The 27,917-nt window shown below is 43.7% G+C and overlaps 2 protein-coding genes across 8 annotated transcripts in view; one reads left to right on the top strand and one right to left on the bottom strand.

Moving 5' to 3' along the window:
- Window positions 1–1,426, bottom strand: part of dis3l2 (DIS3 like 3'-5' exoribonuclease 2) — a 73,507-nt gene extending 72,081 nt beyond the window's left edge. Inside the window, exon 1 of one of the 3 annotated variants that reach the window (XM_077614380.1) lies at window positions 1,303–1,426. The gene's annotated coding sequence lies outside the window, so the exon portion shown is untranslated. The remainder of the gene's footprint in view (window positions 1–1,302) is intronic. The other 2 variants (XM_077614382.1, XM_077614381.1) reach the window with 2 other exon arrangements.
- A 6,327-nt stretch (window positions 1,427–7,753) lies between these two features.
- Window positions 7,754–27,917, top strand: part of LOC144085516 (metabotropic glycine receptor-like) — a 97,864-nt gene continuing 77,700 nt past the window's right edge. For 4 of the 5 annotated variants that reach the window (XM_077614854.1, XM_077614856.1, XM_077614853.1 and 1 more), the window contains exons 1-2: window positions 7,754–9,063; window positions 25,072–25,177. In XM_077614854.1, the coding sequence (XP_077470980.1) occupies window positions 8,192–9,063; window positions 25,072–25,177 (978 nt within the window). In that variant the 5' untranslated portion in view covers window positions 7,754–8,191. Of the gene's footprint in view, window positions 9,064–21,749; window positions 24,817–25,071; window positions 25,178–27,917 lie in introns of those variants that run through there. The other variant, XM_077614857.1, reaches the window with a different exon arrangement.

Below are 27,917 nucleotides of genomic sequence, written 5' to 3'. Positions count from 1 at the left end.
GTTTGCCTGTGTTAGTGTTGTGTCTTGACCTCATACCCACAATGCCATGTGCTCGTTTTCTGTTCTGGAGGATTTGAAGATAAACGGAGACAACAAAGAAAACTGAGAGTTTCAGGGTGCGTTCAGACACATCAGCAAAAGCTTTAATGAAAGAAGCACATGATTCAACATCTGACTCCAGAATACGTATATTGTTATTGCCAGTAGGCAAAGGTGAGCGTTAACTTGAATATTAGTGGGCACGTTTCAGTTTAGAAGGAACTTCCAAATGTGGATTGGTCTTTCATGGCTAGCTAGTCTTGGCAATTATTGGTCAGGTGATTGAGAATAAGGGTAGAATCCTTCTCATAGTATCTGCCACTAAGGCTAAGAGTATCCCATCTCAAGCTTGAGACAATCAGAGCTCCAAAAGAAGAATTATGAGTCCTAAGATACAAGGTGGGCGCCCCGGCAGATGACTGGTTAGCGCGTCGGCCTCACAGTGGGTGACCTGGGTTCAAATCCAGGTCGGTCCACCTGTGTGGAGTTTGCATGTTCTCCCCGGGCCTGCGTGGGTTTTCACGCTCTAAATTTCCCCTAGGTATGAGAGTGACCGTGAATGGTTTTTTGTCTCCTTGTGCCCTGGGAGTGGCTGGCCACCAATTCAGGGTGTCCCCCGCCTCTGGCCCGAAGTCAGCTGGGATAGGCTCCAGCACACCCCACAAACCTAGTGAGGATAAAGATACAACGTTGGGTTTGTAAAACAAAGGCGCACGCAGTGTTGAGAAATATTAAAATATCAGTGTGAATACATGCACGATTTGAGTTATAATCCAAACACGTTACATGATCAGTGCGAGTAAAGTCAAATGGTTATAGATTAGTGAAAGTATAAATGTGAATACGTAACACGAGTTTGGGTTGATTATGAAAGTGAATTAAACCTAACGATTTACATACCTGTCAACCTCTGCCGATAACTGCCCTTATAAATGATTATGATTCCCCTTACAAACACCGTACGACGGTGTTTGTAAGTTTTTTGGGTGGTTTGTAAGGGGAATCATAATCATTTATAAGGGCAGTTATCGGCAGAGGTTGACAGGTATGCGATTATTATAACCAAAGATTCCCTGTTCACTTTCTTTTTAGCGGCTAAGGTCAAGGCATGCACTAGCGTTGTTCTAAGACGACAAGCTCTGAGTCCTCAAAAACGAAGATGTATTTAACATCTACATGATGCCAATGTTATCGTAGACTGTGTGAAGAATAACATTCATGAACGATAACATAATCATTTAAAAATTAAATAAAATTGCTTACATAGAAGTATGCCAACTCGTAGCTTGAGGTACTAAGTCACTTCCGGGTTCGTCACGAGTAGTCGCATTTGCGTGTCATTCTTCTGTGGGAAATTATGTTATCTCATTCCATTTGTCAACAAACAGTGGTATACTGTGGACGGTCAGAATCGGATTTTTGTTCTGCAAACAAGTGGTCCCCACGCATCCCTTTTATTGAAGACTGAATTTAAATAAAGTCCTTGGGCGGCCAAATACGTACACATAATGTATTTTATTTTTCTCCCACATTCCAAAGACATGCATGGTAGGCTGGTTGGACACGCTAAATTGGCCCTCATTATAAGTTTGAGTGTGAATGGTGTCTGTCTCCTCGTGTCTTGCGATCGGCTGGCCACCGAATCAGAATGTCCTCCGCTTTCTGCCCGAAAGTTAGCTGGAATAGGCTCTAGCACGCCCTGTGACCGTTGTGAGGAGAAAGTGGCGCCGAAAATGAATGGATGAATGAATGAATAATCCTTCTTTTTAAAATGATGGAATAAAGAATAGTCAGTAAACTGCAGTTAAAGCAAAAAAGTAGTTTCGTTATTGAAGGAAGAGCACTCTGTCTTCCTTCTCGGGTTCGATTAATTTCGGATGTGTAAGATGTTGGTTGTCCAAATACAGGCCGAAGGCGATGAACAGTGACTTCGAAGCTTTTATTACAGAATATTCCGGGCACAGGTGAACCACAGGCAAGGCTGTCGTTCACAAATGCGCCAAGACAGACAACTTACATTCTTTATTCATCCTTTATTCTCTCAAGAGGGTGGTACCGAAACCGAACAGGGATGAGATTTTCCCCTACTACATACAGTACGCTATTTGTTATGAACCGTCAAATAGAAGATAACAACAATGTTGCAAGTCATCAAGTACACATCTGGCTACAGGACAGAGCTCTACTAAGGAGAAGCTTGAGAATAATGGAGTCATGACTAGAAACGGGCAAAATACACATTTCAATATGAGACCCACTTCATTATGTAACATAACGCATGTAACGGCGTTAGTTCCAACACTGAAGATGATGAATACAAAACCAGAGTTGGATGTGTCTAGATAAAGCATAATAGGGAAAATGATGACACTGCATGACATGACTGCTCTCATTTAATCCTCTCTTAAAAAATGCACCAGCTTTCTGAACCTAATAAATCTTTCAAACTCATTTGCATCTTCATCTACAAGCTTTACAACTCACCGCTATCGGGGTACATATAGATTCTCAAGCATCTTTTTACCCAGACACTCAACCAGAAGTTTGCCTTTTCAGGCGAGCTGCATTTAAATACAGAAATTATAAATCTAGTGATGGCGAACCGGTAATGGAGTGGTTTGCACGTCTGCCTCACATTCCAGAGAATGACGGTTCAATTGCAGGTTTGGACCTTCAAGTTTAGAGTTTGTATGTTATTCCCAAGCTTGCATGGGTTTTCTCCAGGTACTCCAGTTTCCTCCCTCATCCAAAAACATAAATGATAGGCTGGTTGAACATTCTAAATTGTCCTGAGGTATGGGTATGAGCGTGAATGGTTGTCCGTCTCCTTGTGGCCTGCAATTAGCTGGTCACCGATTCAGGGTGACCCCTTCCTGGGATTGTCTCCAGCACCACCGCAACCCTTATCACTCAAGTCTTGGATACGTTGTACATTCCACACTTATCTTGAGACCCACAATTCTTTGTTTGTTAAGGCCTAGCTGTCCAAGAACCCTGAAAGATCTCAAGGTCTAAGTGCTAAATCAAGTTAATTAAAAGACCAGCACGCCTTAGTAAAATCCTTATACTTATCCTTTGTAACTGAAACCCACCCTGTCAGGCCCAGGGCCAGACTGGTGGGTGGTTGCGCCTGCCATCCAATCATAGGTCCAGCGCCTGATGACTCAAGCAGTGCCAAGTGTGCCTCATCAATCATCAAGGAGTATTAAAGCATGACCACATAGCTGGATGGTTTTTATCAGTTCACTGTTAAATACCTTCTCCCGCTACCTCATTTGCCTCACCTAATCTCCGACCTCTTGTTTTAGATTGGATTGGATTGGATAACTTTATTCATCCCGTATTCGGGAAATTTCATTGTGGCAGTAGCAAGAGGGTGATTAGACAGAAAAACAAAGCAAAAGCACAAAGTACAAACCAAATCAAAGTGAATGGGATCATTGAGAATCACCAAATCAAATCATTAAGACAGAAAAGCAGCAAAAACACAAAATGAGCAAGAATGGACGGAGCTACCGCCGCCGGCTGCCACTTGAACGGCGCCATCTTGGTTGCGGTAGCTAAAATGGATACAGACTCAAAAAGACATTGTAAAGTTGGACAAAAACTGGAACCACACACAGGAAGTCTTCCACAAGATGGGGAACTTCTGGAGACTGGGACCGAGGCAGAGAATATGCAGAGTCACTCTTCCAAGCTTATCCACACAGTTCCTCAGTAGTCTGGAGCTGAAGACAACAGTAGCAGAGTAGAGCCCCTCGACTCCGTTGCTGATAAGCGCTGACAGCTCTTCCATCTTATCCCATGACGGAATGGTTGATCAGAAGCGTTGCCTCTTCTCCCGCCACTTTTGTCCAGCTCCGAATCTCCGGCGGCACCGAGGTGTTGCTCCTTCTGGTGCGTATTGTAACAGCTAGTCCCATGTGTGTGACAGCGTAGGCATGGCTGAATGGTTCCAAAAAAGAAGTAACCAAAAGAAGCCAGGCTAACAGAACAAAGAAAGTTGTAAAAACATTAAAGTAAAAAGTACAAAGTAAAGTAAAAAGGAATGTATTAAGAAATATTAAAATGTAATTAAAAAAAGATAGAAGGGCTGTAAAACACAAAAAACACAAGAGTGGACAGAGCTACTGCCACTGGCTTCCGTGTGACGGCGCCATCTTGGGAAAAAAAAAAGGACCAGGACCTTGAGCACGCTTACGACCCCTATCACGATCTCGACCACACATTGAACCTTCGGCCGGCCCTTCCCAACAGACACTCTAAATAAACTGAAAGCTCCACGTTCAGCTTGTGTGCATTTGCCTGCTTCGGTCGTGGGTGGATGGCCACAATGAAATTTCCCGAATACGGGATGAATAAAGTTATCCAATCCAATCCAATATTCAAATTTACGCCCACTTTGGGCTGCGGGAGAGACCTTTTAAGCTGGAGTCAGCTCACAAGAGGTCGCCCTTTCCCTTGCGAATAAAGAGAATTGACAACTGAAGCTCCAATAATGTTTTGTCTATGTTTTGTCAATTATCTCACAAAATCCTTCAGAGCAGAAATAAGAACACTATCAAAAGCCACGAAATTTAGGGTGGTATGGAAATGGTGGAAGACAGGCCACTGCCACTCAACTCAGCAGTGAAGAACAATAATGGAAGCCACCGTCGCTCTTATACTAAAATAGAGTTCCCTGGGCGGACGGGACGGCCGGAATCCTCGGTTAGGGTGGGTTTTTCTAGAAGTGCGAGCAAGACTAAAATGCCAAGAAAGACAACGTCTTGCCATGTTCCTTGTGCGCCAAAAACGTCTTGCAGAAAGAAGTTCCTCCTGTTGTCCCTACAGCGCCCCCTGAAGATTCCATTGATGATACAATGCCTCTCGAATCTGACAAGGATTACTTGGAATAAAGCTCCCAATAGCCAGTATTTTTTATTAAGCCGAGAGGAACTATTTTCACTGTGAGTACAGTACTTAAAGCAGGTGTGGTGAACATGCGGCTCCCAGCCCAAATGAATGCGGCTCTTTGCTTCTTACCATATTTTGTATATACATTGATTCTTGCGCGGTACGGCGTGACCAGACATTTGGTCGCTGGACTTTTGGTCGCTAGACGTTTGGTCGCGGACGTTTGGTCGCCCGGACCCAAACAACCAGCGACCAAAAGTCCGGCGACCAAAAGTCCGGCGACCAAAAGTCCGGCGACAAAACAAGGTAAAACAACACGGTCTACGCATCAATCAAAGCCAACAATGGCTCTGAGCAGTTTCACTGAGCGGACGTGTGAGTGTATAAGAGTTTGTATGTACATGAGTTGTCCCCTTAGGAAGGGATGTCAGTCAGGGTCTTAACAAGTTCTCCAACAAAACACAATAAAAGTACGGGAAATTTGGAGCTTTTCTTTAGCCTATTAATTAATAGGGCATTAAGTATGACTAAATAATAATTCACAGTTTGTATTTAGGGAATTTGAGGAACAAATTTAAATGGTAATTATCAATAACCTTCCGGGCGACCAAACGTCCGGCGACCAAAAGTCCGGCGACCAAAAGTCCGGCGACCAAATGTCCGGGATACGGTGGAGCGAGTGGTTAGCGCATCAGCCTTGCAGCTCTGGGGTCCTTAGTTCGAATCCAGGTCACGTCCATCTGTGTGGAGTTTGCATGTTCTCCCCGGGTGGCCAGCCGATCGCAGGGCAGAAGGAGACGGACAACCATGCACACTCACACCCATACCTAGGGGCAATTTAGAGTGTCCAATCAGCCTACCATGCATGTTTTTGGACCGTGGAAGGAAACTGGAGTAACTGCATGGGTTTCCTCCGGGTACTCCAGTTTCCTCCCACGTTCCAAAAACATGCATGGTAGGCTGATTGGACACTCTAAATTGGCCCTAGGTATGGGTGTGAGTGTGCATGGTTGTCCCTCTCCTTGTGCCCTGCGATCGGCTGGCCACCAATTAAGGGTGTCCCCCGCCTCTGGCCTGGATACAGCTGGGATTGGCTCCAGCACCCTCGCAACACTAATGAGGATAAAGTGGTTCAGGAAATGAGATGAGATAAGATGGGACTGTGATTCATCAGGACCCATTAAAAACAAATAATAAATTATATTTAAAAAATAATTTGGCAGATTGGATTTTTTCATGATTCAGAATGTGGCTCTTTGACGCTCACAGTTCAAAATGTTGGATCTTTGTGTTTAACTTCTTTACCACCCCATATTTAAAGAATTTACATTTTTTAATTTATAGATTATATTTAGATATGAATACATTACAGTCTTTTCATATGCCCATAGCTGTAATATTTCATAGAAACACTTCTTGGTTCTTGTACTTGTGTACTTGTATTATTGTATAGGCGCGAAAACATGTTGTATGGTATGTAGTAATAATGAGGGTGATAGGTTCACCCTTTAGGCATTCCCAACTGCACGCCGTAATCAAACAGACATCTGACTCCTAACCGGGTTCTTGCAAGAGAGAATCGATCCACACGCGTCCTCGGTCAAGATCATTCTGCCGAATCGATGTCTCTCTCGCTAATTTATTTCATAAGATTCACAACATGCATCTCAGTTCTCAAAACAATCTGTCGGATCTTCCCGAGGGAGTGTTGTGGACAACACTGTCAGAAGTCAAAACAATTGTAAGTCCTCCGGATCTTCCCAAGGGAGTTAGTGTGTGAACCACTTTCAGAAGTCAAAACAATTGTTGAAGGTCCTCCGGATCCCAAGGGAGCTCAATGTTTCGGTGTGAACAATAGTTCTGAGAATTCCAGCTGCAGAGGGGAGTGACCTTCCCATTGTTTATCATGGTTGCAAGCAGTGTACTAAAAATGACCTTTTTTAATGTCAATAACTCCAAAATAAACCAAAGCGTTCTTCATTGCCTGCCAATATATATATATATATATATATATATATATATATATATATATATATATATATATATATATATATATATATATATATATATATATATATATAAAATTTATATATATATAATTTATATATATATAATATATTATATATACAAATATCCCTCAATAAGCAAAGCGTTCTTCATTGGAAGCAAATTTATAATAATGATAACCCTAACAAAGGGTGATCCTCTTTCGAAGTTTTTCAATTATCGCGGCCTTCTCTGGTTTACATTGTCCGCGATATTCGAGGGATTACTGTCCTCAAAAATATGCAGTCACAGCTAGAATTGAAAGAAAAATGGATTTGAAATTGCTACATGCATACTCTGTCAAGGTAACCCTAACCCCTGTACCCAATTCTGATTTTTGTGATACTGCAAATCAGGAGTATCCTATTTAATAAAACAGACGCCTGCCGCTCAGGGTGATTCACATAATATTGTACTGGTGGATTGAAGCATGTATTTTTTGGGGAGTGGCTCCTTAGCCGGTAACCGGTCAAAAAGTCCCAGTGGCTATTTAGCTGGTAACCGGTCAAATAGCCTATATGGCCCCATATGGCTGTTTAGCCGGTAAGAATTTTGTGTGGGGTAAATAGTAAGAAACTACGGCTATGAAGCCACTGCCTAAATAATAGTCATTAAATCCCTATTCACCTAATGTTAAAATATATCAATTGGCAATAACACATCAAATTTCAATAAGATTGGTTGAATGGTTTAGAAAATCCCCTATTCACTCAATGTTAAATAATAGGTTACCGGCTAAATCGCCCCTGGGACTATTTGACCAGTTACCGGCTAAGGAGCCACTGCCATTTTTTTAATGAGGGGAATTTATTTCATTTTTAAATGAAGACAATGTTCGAGTCATATTGTGTTGTCACTCGTTTGTTTTGAATTGATTTAACGTGATGCTTGGAGTAGGGGGGCTGGCTATTTTTAGCGTCTGCTCATTTGACCACGAGAACACGAGCGCCCGCTGACTTTCCAGCAGTGATCGCCAGGTGGATTTTTATCTTCGTAGGAGAATTTAAAGAACAATTTTCCCCCTTTTCGTTCATCTCCTCTGACATGGAGCGAGCGTTTCCAGCGAATGGATAGAAGAGAAATCGCCTTTATATTCATGGACGAAGCATGTGCATGCCATTATTGCGTGCAATGAAACGTGGGCACTTATATTGGGCTATGTCAACATTTTGAATGGCACATCCTCCTTAAAACAGCGGAGCTGTTAGTAATGCACGCAACACTTTGCCGAGCGCTTTCCTCTGGGTGTACCCGAAGAAGACCGAGGAGGATGAATCTCCTTTTCGTGCTCCTCCAAACGGGACTTGTTTTAAGCTCGAACTACGGCTACGTGGAGTGGTCGGAAAACGACCGGGACGAAAGCCCTTCAGTGCTTAGCACCCAAGGCATTAACTGGGAGCAGCGCCACCATCACCCAACCCAGGAGTATTCGTTGCCGGCTACCGAACGCACGATCGCGGTGCACAAAATCGAGGACGAACTCCCGCGGGTGGTGAGCGCTTTCCTCCACAGCGGCAACTCTTCGGGGCTGAGGCAGTTGACCTGCTCAAGGAGGTACGAACTGAGCAGTCTACGAGGCGGCTTGCACGTCGCCTCCCATTACTCGCTGCATACTATCTTGGAGACCATAACGCACGCTACGAACTTTTTAAACATGATCATGCAGACCAACAAGTCTCAAGAGGACACATTAGAGCAGGATATCCACTGGTATCAAGCGATGGTTCGGGGCATGGTCGAGGGGGACCCCAAAATCTACAGAGCCGTGTTAGGCTTCTACAAGGGCGCCAGCTTGCACGTCTTTCTGCAGGCGACCAGGATCGCGAAGGAGGTGGTGCTTCAGGACCGGCTTCCGAAAAGCAGAAGCAACGATTCCGAGTGGTTAATGAGTGCGTTAAGAGACGGAAGGAGAACACATGGGAGCTCGGACCCCAAGACTGGGGATTACCTATTAGAGAAAAATCAGATCAAGTGGTCTGCACCTTACTTGGAATGCCATCATGGCGCGTTCGTGCCATATTGGCTCCTCACTTTGTCAGCGGGATTCTACGGACTCAAGAAAGATGCGGAACTTGAGTTCAGGTAATAGTTTCCCGCTTGACACTTTCGTGAACAAAATCTCTCTCTCTCTCTCTCTCTCTCTCTTTTTTTTTTTTACTAATTACCGAGCCTGGCATAATTCGCAGTTTCTCTGGGCGTCCAAAGTCCTGATTAATTTGTAAACTGTTGATGGTTGTTGACAGGGTTGTCAAGAGTTGGGAGGCTTAGCCCGCTAAGGAGCAAAAAATGCTCATTAATGTAGTAGACATTAGTAGTGATGTTCTGATCCGATCTGATACTACTAGTATTGTTATCGGTACCCGATACGGACTATATCGGATTTTGTCACAAGATCGGATTCGATTTCGTAGTTATGTGTTTTCAATTAACTGTGATCCTTCTTCACTATGCGGCTTCAACTTTCACCGCTTCACTACATTGCAGATTTTTTTCTGAGGTATATATAAAAAAGTTCATAAAAATGTCTAAATCCACGGTGAAACTCGCAATCGGAAGACAGATGAAAAATGGCGGTGAAAAACGGCGGAAGTCAGGGCACCGCTTCTCTCAGCGCCGAAGAAGAAATATACAATAGAGGGAGAATAGGCGCGCCAAGTACAGTGGTACATCTACATACGAGCACCTCTACATACGAGCAGCTCGAGATACGAGGACAATTTCGAGCAAATAATTATCTCTAGATACGAGAAAAATTTTGAGATGCGAGAAAGCCAGGTGGCCAAGACATGAGAGGCTGTTTATCAATGTAGCGCACTGTCTTTCGTGTATAACAGATATCTACGAGCACTGGGCGGAGCTTGCATTTGGAGGTGTTGCGGGAACTCAGTAGAGAGGAGTAGGTGGAAGAGGGGGGCCGCCTGGCTACAAAGGATATCAGACATGCTAGCGAAGAGTTTTCTGATTTTTTAGCAGAGGCACCCTGACAAGCTGGCAAGTGGTCGCGCGTTATCGTATTGTGAGGACATTTGTGCGCGTCATTTTCGAAATATTTTGAAGGGAAAGCAAAAACAAACAACTCTTGATGCGTTCCTTTTAAAAACTCCCGCCGAACGTCCGGGTGGAGTCAACCCGGAGAACAAAGGTAAAAAAACAAAAACAAAATTAGAATTCAGTTTTGTGTAAAGTTACATTAAACGTATGTTTGAGTTTCTGTATATATTAATCCAAGTTAATTTAAATGTGTTTGTTCTGTTACGAGTGCGTTGCCGTTGCATCTTTTCAGTGTTTTTTCCCCGCTAGTCAGTGCGAATGGCGGAGCTTGTTCGCTAAAATGAGAGGACTACTTCTTCCCGGGCAACTTGGCAAGTGGTTCTGCGTTATCCAATTGTGAGGGAATTTGTGTGCATAATTTTCGGAATATTTTGAAGGGAAGACAAAAGCAAACAACTCTCAATAGGTTGCACCTGAAAGTCAGGGTGGAGGCGGGGCAAATAGAGCCAACCCGGGAGAAAAAGGCATAAACAATTTAAAACAAAATTAGAAATAAGTTCATTTAAATTTGTTTATGTTATGTTACGAGCGCGTTGCCGTGAAAAAAGTCTCTCTCCCCCTCCCCCCTCTCTCCCCTCTCTCTTCCCTCTGAAATCCGTCTAATTTTGTTACGATCGCGCCGAGACGTTGTGGCGCGATCGGAGGGATTTGGACCCAGTAGCGTTGAAGCAGGAGCGGACGAGACAGTAACTTTAATGACTCAAAACGCTTTACAAAATAACAAGGACTTGTACATCCCAAAACGAAACAAAACCGCAGCATAGAGAACAGTACCTTTGCAGCGATGTATGCAGTATCACGCAGGACGATCCGACGATGACTAACCACTTAAATACTTGTGCTTAAATACACACAACAGGAAGTAATCAAGGATCACTCGCAACTGCTCTAACCTAACGGCAAGCCAGGAGGGACAAACGAGCCGCTCCTGACAAATTTTAGTAGAATTAAACACATTTTAGTATTACTAAACCACTAGTTATACTAGTTATTTGTTACTTTGTTAATAAATGTTGAATTAGAATGAATAAAAATGTTTTTCCAATCCAATATACTGTTTTTGGTGTTTTTTCAGAGGGTTGGAATGAATTAATTTGTTTTTAGTTCATTTCTATCAGAAACGTTAATTTGAGGCACGAGTAAATCGACATACGAGCTCAGTCCCGGAACGCATTAAGCTCGTATCTCGAGGTACTACTGTACTGTATTTTCATACCTATAGGGCGCACTTAAAAGTCAAAAAAATTCTTTAAAATGGTTGATGCACCCAATTGGTCGGTGCGCCTTGTTTGTGCGCTAAATTCAAATTTTTGGTTGACCGTGACCGCTTGAGTGACTAGTTCTATTTCTTGCCGACATGCTACTTATTCCAATCAACCCAGCGGACGTTCACCCGAAATGTAACCCCCCGACCACCCCCCGCGTATTCCAAGCGTGACGGTAAATCCGTTAATACATTCCAGGCGTGGAGTAAGCGCAAACTTTGAGATATGCGAGGATCTGGCAGCCCTCCAAAGTCTCAAAGGGACTACAACGGGAGAGGATATTTTCGACAAAGTGTGCCAAACCATGGAGAAGTTGGACCTGGACTGGTCAAAGCTAGCTAGCATCACGACTGACGGGGCTCCTAGCATGGTGGGCGAAACTCGCGGTCTAATAGGACGCATGAACCGGGAGTTGGAAAAAGGGGTCTCCCCGCCCTGCTACGAGTCCACTGCCTAATTCACCAGCAAGCACTGTGCTGCAAAGTGTTGACGTGGGATTCTGTAATGAAGGCTGTGGTGTCGTGCATAATCTTCAGAGCAAAGGGAGAAGATTGTGCATGGCACAACAGAAAGTTAATGTTCCATGCCTTTTTTTCTATGAAGAACCCAGAGAGAGTTATTTAGTTATTATTTATTTCATAAATAGTGTTATTTATTTCCAGTTTTTTCTGTGAAGAACTCAGAGAGGGTTATTTAGTAATTATTTATTTCATTAATAGTGTGATTATTTGTTTCCTGACTTTTTCTGTAAAGAACCTGGAAAGGGTTATTTTGTTATGTTAAGCTCCCCTACAATCGTCACACTTTTTCTGTTACAAACTGACACCGGCCCCCCATCAGAGAAGGGAAAAGTTATGTGGCCCTAACAGGAAAAAGTTTGGGGACCCCTGCTCTAGACCATGTTTATTCTAACATCAAACATGCTTATAGAGCCACACCCCTCCCTCACCTTGCTAGATCCGACCATCTCTGCCTGTCTCTCACCCCCTCATACACCTCACTCCGGAGGCCACAAATAAAGATAATAAAAACATGGCCCTTTCTCAGCTGCAGGACTGTTTTTCCCGCACCATTTGGGAACTTTTTGAACACCACAACCTCCAGGACTACACGGACACTGTACTTTTCCTACATCAAAAACTGTACGGACACTGTCACTGTTAATAAACGTATCCGGGTTTTTCCTAACCAATAACCCTGGATGACCAGTGAGACACAGGCACTCATCAAATGCCGTAACAACGCCTTCAGGTCAGGGGACAAGTAACAATACAGCGCTGCCAGAGCAGAGCTGAAGAGAGGCATTAAAAAGGCCAAGGCAGCATATACAAGGAAAATTGAGGAGCACTTCACAGAAAATAACCCAAAGAAGTTGTGGCAGTGAATACGACACATTACCAATTACAATGACAATAATGTGTCTGTCAACGCAGATGCCTCACTAACAGAGGAACTGAACTGTTTCTTTGCCCGCTTTGAGACTGACAAGTCGGATTCAGTCTCAACACATCCACCACCCTGCAGCAGTATAATGAAGCTTGAGGCACATGAAGTGAGACAGGTATTGCGGACTGTGAACACCAGGAAGTCTGCTGGCCCTGACGGAGTACCTGGGAAGGTGCTCAAAGCCTGTGCTGACCAGCTGACTGGGGTTTTCACAAAGATTTTCAATTGTTCCCGACAACAATCCATTATCTCATCCTGCCTGAAATCTGCCACCATTATCCCTGTCCCTAAAAAGCCAACCATTGACAGCTTGAATGATTTTAGGCCTGTTGCACTTACACCTGTGATCATGAAGTGCTTTGAAAAGTTGTTCGCCCGCCACATCAGGGACACACTCCCTCCCTAAGTTGACCCTCACCAGTTTTCTTATAGAGAAAACAGGTCCACTGAGGACGCCATCGCCGTAGGTCTACACACAGCACTGATCCACCTGGAGCACCATGGGAACTATATGAGGATGCTTTTCTTTGACTATAGCTCAGCCTTCAACACTATAATACCGGACATTTTGTCTGACAATCTCTCCCACCTTGGACTATCCTCTTCCATCTTCTGCTGGATTAAGAACTTCTTAACCAACCGTCCACAAACTGTTAGACTTGGTCCCCACCTCTCTTCCTCCATTACACTGAGCACTGGCTCCTCTCAAGGCTGTGTACTGAGTCCTCTTCTATACTCCCTGTACACATACGACTGTACCGACCCACCAGTCTAACTCCATCATCAAATTTGCCGATGACACCACTGTGGTCGGACTCATCTCAGGGGGGACGAGTCTGCCTACAAAGATGGGGTCAACAAACTGTCTTCGTGGTGTTTGGTGAACAACTCACACTAAACACCACAAAAACTAAAGAAACAATCCTGGACTTTTGCAAACGCAGCACAGATCTGGCCCCACTCCTCAAAAATGGAGTATGCGTAGACAGGGTCCAGTCCTTCAAATTCCTGGGGGTCCATGTCACGGACAAGCTCTCCTGGTCTACCAACACCACGCCAGTGGTGAAGAAGGCCCAGAAACAACCATTTCCTGAGGGTACTCAGGAGGAACAACTTGGACACTAAGCTTCTGGTAACCTTCTATAGAGCCACTGTGGATTGCATCCTGGTATACAGCATTACAGTGTGGTACGCTGGAAGCACGGCAGTAGACAGAAAAGCCATGCAGAGAGTGATCAACACCGCCCAAAAGATCATCGGCTGCTCTCTGCCCTCCCTGGATGACATTGTCAGCCCTCGCTACCTCAGCAAAGCCGGGAACATTGTCAGGGACCCATACCACCTTGGTGACAACCTGTTACAGCTGCTACTCTCTGGCAGATGCTACAGGTCTCACAAAGCACGGACAAATAGACTTAAGGACAGTTTTTTCCCACAGCCATCAGGACTCTGAACTTGCGTTAGCACGACACACAATCCCTTCTGTGCAATAACTTCGGGGTGTGCAATAACAATGTGCAATATCTTAGATTGTGCAATATTTTAGAATTTACCGTGCCAGCATGTGGCTTTTTATATTTTTAGAATACTTATTTATGATTTCTTTTTACTGGGAAAACGCACTTTGTGGAGTAGCACCACCAATTTCGTTAAACGCAGCTGTGTATGATGACAATAAAGGCTTTTGATTGATTTTTTAAAAAAATGAATCGCCCTATGTATTGACAAAAAACAGACAATACACTTGCAACTGAGACTGCTCCCTTTAGAGCGGTGCGTTTTAAAGGTCTGAAAATACGGTATACACTGCCTAGATGCATTTTGTCTTTCAATTTTCTATTTTGTTGCGAGTGAACTTTGTATCAGCGGTGAAAAGACATTTTTTTTGAGTCGCCATTGTAAATGCCTCCTAAAGATTGACGTTCCTTAATATACTAAAGGTGTAGCCCGCCATTGCGGCATAAATAGCGTTCTTTTGTACATAATTTAGCTGGTAGGAATCTTGTTAATGACACAAGCAAATTGAACTCACTTCCCCTCTAGAGATGCATGCGTGTTGTGGGGATCTGTGTGCTCGGAATAAATAAAATAAATTCTCGTGAGCTGAAGAGATCCGAGATGTAGCGGCTGGTCTCTCCGCCCAGATTGTTGTGCTGCACATTTCTGCAACCGTTTTTCTCCACGAAGCACTGCACCCATACCAGTTTAGAGTGTCCATTAAGCCTACCATGCATGTTTTTTTTTAATGTGGGAGGAAACCCACGCAGGTCCGGGGAGAACATGCAAATTCCACACAGATGGACATGACCTGGATTTGCACTCAGGACCCCAGAGCTGTGAGGCCGACACCCTAACCACTTGCGCCACCGGGTCCTCCAATAAACAGTTTTTTAAATCAAGTGGAGAGGAACTATTTTCACCGGGAGTACAGTATAGTACATGTAGTAATAATAGGGCCGATCTGACTTCGTGGTTTTTCTATGGTCTGGTCTACATTATCCCCAAAAAACGAGGGGTTAGTGTATTGTGCTTTTAGGCTTGCGTAAATCAAACCACTAGGCCAGGCGTTGGGAACCTTTTCGACAGAGAAAGCTGTAAACAATTCATATTTTCAAATGTTAATCCTTGAGAGCTACACTCACAATTTAAAAGTAAACCGAGTCAATGAGAGTATGCATGCAGAAGGGACTAATAATAAAAAATATATAATTAGTGATGCTTGAGGTAGTGTCAACACCACAGTGCCGTGACGCTCCTATTGGTGCGTTCGGGAGTCAGCTCTCTCACTATATTTTAAACCCACAGGTTAGCCACATATAGCTCCTGAGCCATAGGCAACCATCAAAAGAGCCACATACGACTCCCGAGGCATAGATTCCTTACCCCTGCACTAGGCAAACATGTCTTTAGAAACTAATGACAGTAACAGATCATCATGTAACATTGGAAATAAAGCATGTCTTTACTCTCAAACATATAAAGTGATTTATTCTTTAGTGGTTACACAATGGGCGGCGCAGCGGGTGAGTGGTTAGCGTGTCTGCCTCACAGCTGTGGGGTCCTGGGTTCGAATACAGGTCGGTCCATCTGTGTGGAGTTTGAATGTTCTCCCCGGGCCCGTGTGGGCTTCCTCCCACATTCCAAAAGAGCTGGGATAGGCTTCAGCACCCCACGCGACCTTTGTGAGGATGAAGTGGTTCAGAAAATGAATGAATTAATGAATGGTTACACATTGGCCACCCAATGGTGTAGTGGTTCTTTATCACTTTGGTGCTGGTAATATGGGTTACATTCCCACTGTGAGCGTGAGTAGTGTTGGAAATTTATTTCTAAATCAACATAAACTCAAGTTAGTAATCTGACTCCAATTTGTGACCTTACCCAACTGCCACTCATCCAACAATATGCGCGCTCGTTCTGCAATAGAAAGGTATCAGGAAGCCGGCATTTTCACACACGAGTGGATTTATTCCTAACACACAGATCTAATACAAGCACCTGGGTCTCGGGTCCCTCTCAACACAGCTCTGTACGCCTCTGTTGCCACCAGCAGACGTACTTTCTATCCGAGTTGCCCAGCAATGAGTTATACTACACAATATGCAAATGGGACAGCAACAAAGGCATCCTGGCATTATTCTATTGGGTATGTGTATACTGCAGTTAACTTTAGCTTGCTTTCATTGGTCTGTCCTCCTCTGCTGAGTCGCTTGCTGGTTCCTCCTGGTTGTAATCTCCTCGTATCTGCTCTCCGCCAGCTGCTCCTGGGTTATCTTGTCTCTGCCGTCTTCTTGCAGATTAGCACCGTTTGTTCTGAAAACATTCCATTCTTGCACACCCACACATACGCTCAGCACTTTTCAATCTCACACTCTCATATACAGAATGTAGCAATCATCTAATGAACTACTTTAAGCTCAAACTTTTATGTTCCTTTATTCCCTCTCATGACCTCAGACGACTGAGGTCATCACTCGAATACCTTGTTTTATTGTTAAACACGAGCTAAAATCAATAGCCATAAGCTAAAAATCAGTAAACAATTAAAAATTAAAAATCAGTAAATAAATTCATTCTAGTAGAAAATCAGGAGAAGATTTCATTCCCTCCTCATGGCCTCAGGTCCCTGAGGCCACCTTCACATACTCACATCCCGAACTCCCGTAGGGCCACAGCTGTCTCCGCCTCCTGGGGGTCCTTCTGAGGGATCATCATGTACTGGCCACCCGGAGGGAGTGGCCCCAACGTGCGTTCAATTGTCCTAACAGTTAATGATCTGATACATGGAATAAAGCAACATCCGCATAACACCATAATAGCGGTAAACACAGCGATAGAAACCAGTATTGATGCAATCAAGCTTTTGTATTTGCCAAAGATGTTTAACCAGTCAGAGTACCAACTGGTGTCCACACCTGAGTGCTCCTTCATTTTGTTACTTAGCGTGCGCAGACCCTCCAATGCCTTAGTAAGGCGACCGTCAGGAGACGTATTGTTGGGAATCAGAGTACAGCACTGATCCCCAAAAATACCACACACTCCTCCTCTTTCAGCTAACACCATATCTAAACCCATTCTATTTTGGAATGCCATAAGAGACGTGGCTGCAATTGCTCATGCACTGCCTGGAGTGTCGAGGTGGTGAAGTTCGCCAATCGTTGGACATTGTAGTGGACATAATTAATCCGGTCCACATTTTTGTTTACTGTAACGAACAGGAAAATACTCTCCCATCCTGCCGCCACTTGATCCACCAATTTGTATTCATCAGGGACCTCTCTCGGAACTATGTACGTGGGGTCTCCTGCATTCAACCATTCTTGCATGTCCCTTTTCTTCCTCACAAGGAAGGGGATTCTTCCCCACCATCCAACGCCTTCCCAATTTATTCTGGCCATGTCTAATGCTGTCGCACTAATTGGCATGATCAGCGTTACTAGGGCGCACTTACCTGAGGCATTGGGGGGAAGCCTATCGTACAACACTTTCGCTCCACACCACAGCCAAACATCAGCACGAGCGAGAGGGATTCCTGCTGGCAAAGACACATTTTCATTACACCATGACTCCTGGATATTTCCAATCCCAGGGCCAGTCCCATTTAACTTTAGGCAGGTGAAATTTTGTTGTGCAACATGTGTGTCAAAAATGGGCTTTTTCTTTTCCATATCTGTCAGTGGAAAGGCCGAGTCCAATTGGCTGCACTCTCCTTGGAGAGTCTTGTTATACAGGAAACCAAAGAGACAGTTTTTGGATACAGCAGTTGCTGCCATGATTTTCAAAACTGGTCTTGCACCTGTGTCGGTTGTTTACACTTCAGATTTAGCAGTAGTCGTTGTGTCTGTGTCAGCGTCTTACCACCATCTTGCTCTGCTTCATACCATACCGTTCCATTACAGGAATGATACACCATCACTCGTTCTCCTTTCGCTCCATCACTTCTGTCATCCCGCACCATATGTTCAAACGTCAACATAGTCCACACAAAGCACAAGCCAGAAAGCAAAATAGTCAAAGTTAAACATTTGCATCGTTGTCGTCTTTGTTCAGACACTTTCGAGTCCGACTTTGATCCAATTCTCGCCATCGTCACATTCCCTCTCTTGACCTGCCCGTCCGGGGGGTCAACCTTTAAGCTCACCATTGGCAGGCACAAAGTCTGGGGCCGGGCGCAACTGTGAGTAATGGTACCACTTTTGTCCTTTAGTTTCCAATTGGCTAATGGCACACTACAACACAATAAAACTGCCCTGTTTGTCCCATGTCTTTGGTACAATGCTGCATTCACTGTCTTCTCACTAACGGCCACATCTAAATGAAACATCTTAGTGTAATCTGGGGTAGCCAAAGCTGCTGCTGATGGCAATTCCTGAATTAGTTGCACAAACAATGCATCATCCTCAGGGGTCCACTGCAATGTGGCCTTCAAATTTCTGACCCCTTGTTGTTTGACCAGGGCCCATATTTTAGCATAACTGTGTCCTTTAGAGCAATTAAAACTCATTACTTTTAAAATGCATACTAATCAAGTCCCAATTCATTCAATAATGTGTATCGCGTTGCATAGTAAACTCAGTTGTCTGAAATTCCAAATATCCCAGTCTAGTAGTCTTTTTATCAAATGTAACATTCCATTGTCTTTGGAGTTTGCCAATCATCTCCTATACAACTTTCTTAATCAATCTTTTCCAATATTCAGGCATAAAATTAAAATCCAGTTACATTTCTATCCATTCTCTTTCTAATTGTTTACTTTGACTATCTGTAAGAAGGTTTGGTCTCAATTGAAACACTTTCACTCCCTTTTTTATGGAGACAATAAAACCAATATAAAAGTTCCTTATGACTTACGGCATTGCTCCTCGAGTGATAATCTTTCCAATCAATATTGGAGTGCTTTCCATTACATCCGATCACGCCAAAAAGTTTATCTTACCTGTCTCCTCAAACGTTTCAACTGAGAGAAACTTCTTACAGTGCACCAGGTGGATCGGCCATTCTCATGTCTGCCTGTGGGTCAACAACACTTGCACGGACACTCTCATCCTGGGTTGCTCTCCATGTTTCCTGTTGAGAAGCACAATCTCCCTCTGCCAACCCAAATTCAATGCGTTTCTTTAAAGTTTTTTCTTTTATGCAGATATATGATTAGCCTCATCCTCCAGTTCCAATCGTGTAGTGAATAATGGCGTTTGGTACATTCCACTAAATTGGATTTCCATATTTTGACCTCGTTATGTAGGTGCAATGATTTCATAACAAAATATGGAACCTTTTATCAATTCAGTCAATTATACTGTTAACACAATTTTGGATGCCATTACCACTATGAATCCATAATACTTTTGGAATTTCTTATCATGCACTGTCTTTGGTTTTTTCTCAGTGCTCCTAAATTTCACATAGCAGATTTGTTTCTCCACTTCAAGTTTCACGTTTGGAGAACTGCTGCTGCATTTTCATTAAAAATTTCCTTGGACGAAATATTTATCCATAATTTGTCGTTGCCATCCGTGAAACGGGCTTATTGGCGATTTCAGAAACCGATTCCAATTTGCTAAATCCTTTTCCACCTTGATATCTAATTGATTAATTATATCTTGGTGGTCGGCCAATCAAAAACACAAAAAGACAAACAACCATTCACGGTCACTCAGACATCAGTGGTCTGCAATTTTTCATCACTAGTGGAGAGCGCCATCCCCAGTCTGGGGCTCCTTGGCAGCTAACCACCTTTGGCTGTCCTATTAGCAAAATAAATAGTTTAACGTTGTTTGGTTGACATCAATTGTTTGATTCCAACGCAATCTGCGATATTCTAATATTCATTAATACGACTCACGCTAATCTGCTGATGGGCAAAACAATGAAATACCCTCCGTGCACTGACGACATTCCATGATGTTTATTCCATCTCAGGGAAATCATGCCTATCCTAAATTAATTATTCTATCTAAATGTACCTAATAATTTGGATAAATGCCATTTCTGCATTGTTATCTTCATGTTTGATATCATTAATAATTTGGATGATTCTTAATACTTAAGTCTAAATCGCAAATCACTCTCATATTGCTAAAATATCTATGAGGATAGCTAAATTCCTATTATGCTCCAAGCTTGTGTTTATTGAAAATAAGAGACATTTTTGTAGCTCCTTCTTACCACAATTAAAATTTAGAGAAACTAACCTTCCACTTAGCCATTTCCTAATTATAAATTTCAGTGTCTAATAGTGGACCCATAATTTGTCACTAATATATCCCAATATTGTCAACTCTCTGTCTCTCTTGTGGTAGTCTTTCCTGCCCTTTGTTTTTTGTGTAAAGGAAACAGTAAGCTCTATGGGCGACCCCCCTCTTTTTGTTTGCACAGGGTGTGCTTAGTTTTGGGTGTCCGCATCTGTGAAGGGGTGCTGACCGTGACCATTGGACCGAGCCGGTGAGCCTCATGACCAGGAGACAGAGCCAAAGAAATGTGTGGGTCGGCTGTGTCCAACATTTTGTACCACACCTTTTCGATTCTTTCAACTGCCAGGGTGTTCCAAGAACCTTCTGAAAACGGTAAAACAACGTACAATGAAAATCATCCATGGGTGGATGGTAAGGCCGGAGTGAGTCAATGAATGATTTCCACCGGTGATATACGGACAAGTCCCCCCAGTGGCCGGAGTTTCAGGCTCAAGACGTGACCTTTAGATTGTCAACCACTGTCCACATGTTCGTATAGGTTGTGAACACGGAATCCTTGCACCATTTGGTAAAGTCACTGTGAGGCCAACCGGCCCACATAGGATGGCAGCTCCAATAGACATCAACAAGTCTCTTCCCATCAAATTCACACGAGCCTCTCAGGCACCTCTCTTCGGAGTGTGGAGGATCTCATGGACCGTAATAATCATCTCCGCCCTGATAATATTGTCCAGGTGACTGGGCCAGCTGCCTGGGCCGCCATGGTCTGCCAGTGCCTCGTCCTCCCCCACGCGTAGGCCGCTGTTGCTGTGGTGGGCCATACCGCTGTGCTTGGGGTTGCCGCGGGAACAGTTGTTGCTGTGCTTGGGGTTGCCGCGGGAACAGTTGTTGCGGTTGCTGCCGTTGACTGGGGCAATCACGTGCCCAGTGTCCAATGCCGCCACACACAAAACAGTTGCCTTGTTTGGCCGTATCCCGAGTACCCTCTTCCCCGGCCACCAGAGAAACCACGCCCGCGACCACAGTATCCACCACTGAACTGACCACCTCGGGCCCCACCATAGCTTGGAACATCTGGACGGATTGCTCTATCTTTTCCTGTTTAGAATTTTTCTTTGACCTTCTCGTCATCATACATAGGTTCCGGAAGACCCTCGACAATAGCTGCTCCAATCATTCGTACCTGATGTCTCATGTCAAGCGCGCAGCTCTGTCCACTCATCCAGGCCAAAAGCCTCATCAGCCATGGACTTCCCCCCCCTCGCCAGAGGGGGGGGGATTTGTTCAGTGCCACATCTCTAAAATATATATCACGCCTCCTCCCTGAGGGCGGAGGGGAAACATACCTCCTCTCTCTGTATTGGGCCGCGCCTCCACCTACTCACCTCCCTCCTTTCCTTTTTTTTAAAAGTTCTGCCTTAGCTGTGACGTCACGCTCCTTTTTTTCCCTCAATGCTACGGACAAACACTTTTGACCCGTAAAATGTAAATTTCCTTTCAACGTACAAAATTGTTTATCCAACTCACGTCAAATTTTAGCTTGTCTTTAAAAACCTGTGCTTCTACATCTCCCTACAAACTCATCAATTAATTCCATTCTCCTCCAGCATCTTTCTCCCCATTCTTTTCAACGCACACACACCATTCTCTCCCAAACCCTTTTCCAACATTTCTTCCAACACACACACAGATCTTCACATTCTCTCCCAAGCACTTCTTCCATTTTCACCAATTCAGTCATCTCAAATCACCGGATAAATTTAGAATTTTAGTGTATTCAATTCTAGGAATTTAGGAATTTTTATTACGATCAATCCTAAGAATTAAACATCTGTAAAGCCAGTCCTTTCCCTGCTGAAGACTTCTTTTAATAAGGCCGTTTAGGAATCCCCGATTCCCTTATTTTAATTAAGAATCCCAGATTCTTTACCTATTACAGGTATTATGAAATCCCTTATTTCATATATAATCGCGAGAATGTTCCCTGAACAAATACTCGGACCATATAAGTAAAATTTCTACTGCACCTTCTCAATAATTTAAACAATCCAATAGCAGAATTTTGACATTATCGAAACAGGATTTCTGCTCACCTTTTTCTGTAACTGCCGCGCTAACTTCGACATGTCCCATGTTCCAGGTTCTCCGCGAAACAATTCATCCTTCTTTAATTTCAGAAACAACTTCTGACACCGTTCTTTTTCCTTCTTAATTTTCTTACTTCCTATTCCACTAATCAACTGTGTTTCCAGCTTAGCGTAATGACCATTAATCTCCGACCAGACTTCAGTCCATTCGTCTGAAGTGCCACACCCGAGACCACTATCACACTTCCTCTTATTCGCCATCTTGAAATCCACCCGTGCGTGTCCCAACCACTTTTTACGCAGAACAATTTTAGTTTTCACACTCACACCGCTTCCACACTGATACGTAAATCCCAGATTTTAAACCGTATCGTAACCACGAATAGTTTCAAACTATTCTAGTAGGTAAATCCCAGATTTTATACCCTACTAACGTCCACACTATTACACTTTTACGCCGTTCCGCTCCTCCTTCCTCTTATAATTTAGCGTTGCCAATGTGCAGAATTTGAAAAGGAATCTGCTTACCTTGTTTCACTGTGGGCCCAAGAGGAAAGACGGTCGGACGTGTGGCTCCTTTATCAGGTCGTCACCTGGTGTGGACGTGGGTCCCTGACCCGAGTTACAGACTCTTGTGGTTTTTCTCGAAGTCCAGGACTTCTTTTAGCTCTCTTGCATCACGTCAGGGTCACCATAAATTGTTGGAAATTTATTTCTAAATCAACATAAACTCAAATTAGTAATCTGACTCCAATTTGTGACCTTACCCAACTGCCACTCATCCAACAATATGCGCGCTCGTTCTGCAATAGAAAGGTATCAGGAAGCCGGCATTTTCACACACAAGTGGATTTATTCCTAACACACAGATCTAATACAAGCACCTGGGTCTCGGGTCCCTCTCAACACAGCTCTGTACGCCTCTGTTGCCACCAGCAGACGTACTTTCTATCCGAGTTGCCCAGCAATGAGTTATACTACACAATATGCAAATGGGACAGCAACAAAGGCATCCTGGCATTATTCTATTGGCTATGTGTATACTGCAGTTAACTTTAGCTTGCTTTCATTGGTCTGTCCTCCTCTGCTGAGTCGCTTGCTGGTTCCTCCTGGTTGTAATCTCCTCGTATCTGCTCTCCGCCAGCTGCTCCTGGGTTATCTTGTCTCTGCCGTCTTCTTGCAGATTAGCACCGTTTGTTCTGAAAACATTCCATTCTTGCACACCCACACATATGCTCAGCACTTTTCAATCTCACACTCTCATACACAGAATGTAGCAATCATCTAATGAACTACTTTAAGCTCAAACTTTTATGTTCCTTTAGTAGTTGCCCATATCATTGTGTGCTCTGCGATTGGCTGGCAAACAATTCAGGGTTTAATCTGCCTAATGCCTGTGGTTGAATGTGATAATCTCCACCACCCCACACGACCCTTGTGAGGATAAGTGGTATGGAAGATGACTGAATACATGGTTACATTATATTTACTGGTAAAAAATATGGGCATTGAATCAGGATTTGAAAAACATATCTTGAGAAAAATTGATGGATCAGAAGTCAAAAAGTCAGTATTGGGACATCATAATAGACATTAAATCAGTGTTTCCCAACATTTTTTGAACTGAATGGATTCGGACCCAGGCGCGGGGAAGTAGGATCTGACGAGGTATTAGCTTCAAAGCAACATCTTTAATAACTCAGAAGGGACCTTACAACACAACGAGGGCTTGTGAAAACGAAAGCCGACCCCCTCGTCCAGCGGGGCTGGAGAGTCGCCGCCGCCGACCCCCTCGTCCAGGGGGCTCGGAGAGTCGCCGCCGCCGACCCCCTCGTCCAGGGGGCCCGGAGAGTTGCCGCCACCGACCCCCTCGTCCAGGGGGACCGGAGAGTCGCTGCCGACTCCCTCGTCCAGGGGGTCTGGAGAGTCGCCGCTGCCGACCCCCTCGTCCAGAGGGCCCGGAGAGTCGCCGCCGCCGACCCCCTCGACCAGGGGGCCCGGAGAGTCGCCGCCGACGACCCCCTCGTCCAGGGTTGCCGCCGCCTATGGGCGGGCAGGAACTTGGCGGGCAGGAACTTGGCGGGCAGGAACTTGGCAGGCAGGAACTTGGCGGGCAGGAACTTGGCGGGCAGGAAATTGGCGGGCAGGAACTAGGCTGGCAGGAACTAGGCGGGCAAGAACTAGGCAGTCAGGAACTAATTTTGAATCACGCGCAGCGGCGCCAGCACAACGGCAAGGAAGAAGGGTCAAACAAGAGTAGGGAAACGGACAACAGAACACAGGGAGAAGGCAATGGTAAAAACAATAACAAGCTACTCCTAACACTCTCTCCCCTTCTCACACTCCGTTCTACTGAATATTGTCTCATTTTAGTATTAACCATCATAACCACTAGGTATTTGTTGCTCTGTTAGTAGATGGTGAATTAGATCCAATACAAATATGTTTTTCCATTGTAAAAAGTTTGTGCGTTATACTCGAATAAATACGGTTATCTTTGGATTTAATATTTTACTAAATTTCCTTCTACCTGGTCTTTCTACTTGATAGGGGTGTTGTCCGACTGGATGTGAATTTGCAGGATGTAGATATTGACCAATGCGGCGACAGTGGCTGGTTTGCTGAGACACATCGCTGTAATATCACCAGTATGGAAGTAAGTTTAGTACCTACTCCCTAGGAGTGTGATTTTGTGTGATGTTTCATTTTCACAGTATTGTTAATCCTTGAAATGACAGACCCAAAAATATTTATTATTATTTTGTTTTTAATATTTTTTTAAATTGATCTCTCTGTCTCTCTCGTTCTCTCTCTCTCTCTCCCTCCCTCTCTCTCTCGCTCTTCTTGAAATATAAGAAAAAGGACACAATTGAAGGTGAAAATTTTATTTTCAAATTTACTTTCAACATTAAGAACATATTATTCAACAAAAGAAAGCAGTCTTTAAATTGAGAGTGATGAGCGGTATTGCAGGGCAAAGGGAAATGAATTAGGTCATTCATTTTTACTATAATTTGGACAACGTCGGCGGGCTGGATTAAAAAGCCTAACGGACCGTATATGGCCCACGGGCCGTAGTTTAAAAATCATGTACACACTCGCCAATATGAGCGAATCCGGGGGCGGGGCAAGCGAGCGAATCCGGTGACGGGAAACATGTACACACACGCCAATAATACGCAACTTATTGATAATTTTGATATTAGATATTCAGATATTAATGCTCTTACATTGTCAATGCAATTACAAACTCACTCTCTCATGTACACACATGCCAATACGAGTGAATCCGGGGGTGGGCCGAGCGAATACACTTACATTGTCAATGCAATTACAAACTCACTCTCTCATGTACACACACGCCAATACGAGTGAATCCGGGGGTGGGGCAAGCGAATGCTCTTACATTGTCAATGCAATTACAAACTCACTCTCTCGCTCATGATTATAATTTTGAGAGCGAGAGATTACCTGGATATTTAGATATTATATTAATGCTCTTACATTGTCAATGTAATTACAAACTCACTCTCTCATGATTATAATTTTGAGAGCGAGAGATTACCTGGTTTATCGCTTTCAACAGTAAACTCTCTGTCTGTCTCTCTCTCTCTGTGTCTCGCTCTCTCATGATTATAATTTTGAGAGCGAGCGAACCCGTCGACGACGAAACGTCCGTTCGACGAAATGTCCGGCGGCGAATCCGTCGACGAAACCTCCGTTCAACGAAACGTCCATTCGACGAACTGTCCGTCGACCAAACGTCCGTCGACCAAACGTCCGTCGACCAAATGTCTTTCGACCAAACGACCGGTCACGCACCCATACCTAGGGGCAATTTAGAGTGTCCAATTAGCCTATTATGCATGTTTTTGGAATGTGGGAGGAAACCGGAGCACCCGGAGGAAACCCACACAGGCCCGGGGAGAACATGGAAACTCCACACAGATGGACATGACCTGGATTTGAACCCAGGACCCCAGAGCTGTGAGGCCGACGCGCTAACCACTCGCGCCACCGGGCCACCCATCATAATTATATTTCAAAATTTTCAAAGTCTGATTCATCATAATCTTTAAAAAAAATCATTCTGATTCATCATCATCAGACTCACCAAACAAATGATTCCATTCTTCTTGAGTTCTTTTTTAAGTGTGAGCACTGGCCAAGAGAATGGGCTATCGCGCCCCATCTGGCGTACAAAGACAGGTTGTACATCTCCCATTATAACAGCTGCCGAGTGCCTTTTCACCGACAGAGGGCAGTGTTTCACCGGGATTCGTATATAACGCACACCCGAACTTTGCTTCAATTTTTTGGTACAAAATTGTGTGCGTTATACTCGAAATAATACGGCAAATATTCTGATGCCACCTTAGTTTACAAAATCTTCCATCACAAAGCTCCTTCTCAACTTCAAGAATTTGTAAAAAAAATATTCCAACAGATCAACTAGAGCTGGATCTATAGGTGACTGTGTAGATCCATCCAGAAAGAGTGCATTTAGCCAAAACACCTTCTCTGTTTGTGCCTCACATACCTGGAACTCAATACCAATTACCATACGTGATCTCCCGTCTCTGAACGTCTTTGTCAATCATCTTAAAGCCTAGATTTTAGATGAACAAAATTGTGATCACAACGCTGCCTCGAACTGTGCTACTTGAGTGTGTCTGTGTCCCATCGTTTCTTTGCCTTATTGATTTTATCTTCAACCGCGCACGACCTTAGTGAGGACAAAGCGGTTCAGAAAATGAGATGAGTTAATATGTCTGTCTTTGTAAATGCAAATTATCAAATTATTCAATTTGAAAAAACAAATAACTCTTGATGAGAACCTGATGCTTTTTAATGACAGAAATTACAATTTTCTTAACAGAAGTTTAAGATGGTGTGGCGGCCAAATTGGGTGTCGAAATATCTTGATTCTTTTTCGATGGTTCATATTACAGTCATACCTTGAGATACGAGCTTAATTCATTCTGGGACTGAGCTCGTATGTCGATTTACTCTTATCTCAAATTATTTTTTCCCATAGAAATGAACTAAATACAAATTAAATTGTTCTCATTCTCTCAAAAAAGACGAAAAAACAGATATTACAATGGAAAAACATTTTTATTGGTTGTAAATCACCATCTACTAACAGAGTAACAAATAACTAGTGGTTATGATGTTTTATAATAAAATGAGGCAATATTCAATACAACGGGGAGTTCGCAGATGGGAGAGAGAGAGAGACTTGAAGGATGCGCTCGTAACGTAACATAAACTTTAAATTTAACTTAAATGAACTTAGATTCCTATATACACACACTTAAAACAGTTTTAATCTTACGTTACACTAAATTTAAACCTTCTTGTGCAATAACCAAGGCAAAGGGGTTAATGTATTC

This window comes from Stigmatopora argus, chromosome 12 (genome assembly GCF_051989625.1).
Source record: "Stigmatopora argus isolate UIUO_Sarg chromosome 12, RoL_Sarg_1.0, whole genome shotgun sequence".
NCBI lineage: Eukaryota > Metazoa > Chordata > Actinopteri > Syngnathiformes > Syngnathidae > Stigmatopora > Stigmatopora argus.
This window is presented reverse-complemented; position numbering and strand designations above follow the sequence as displayed.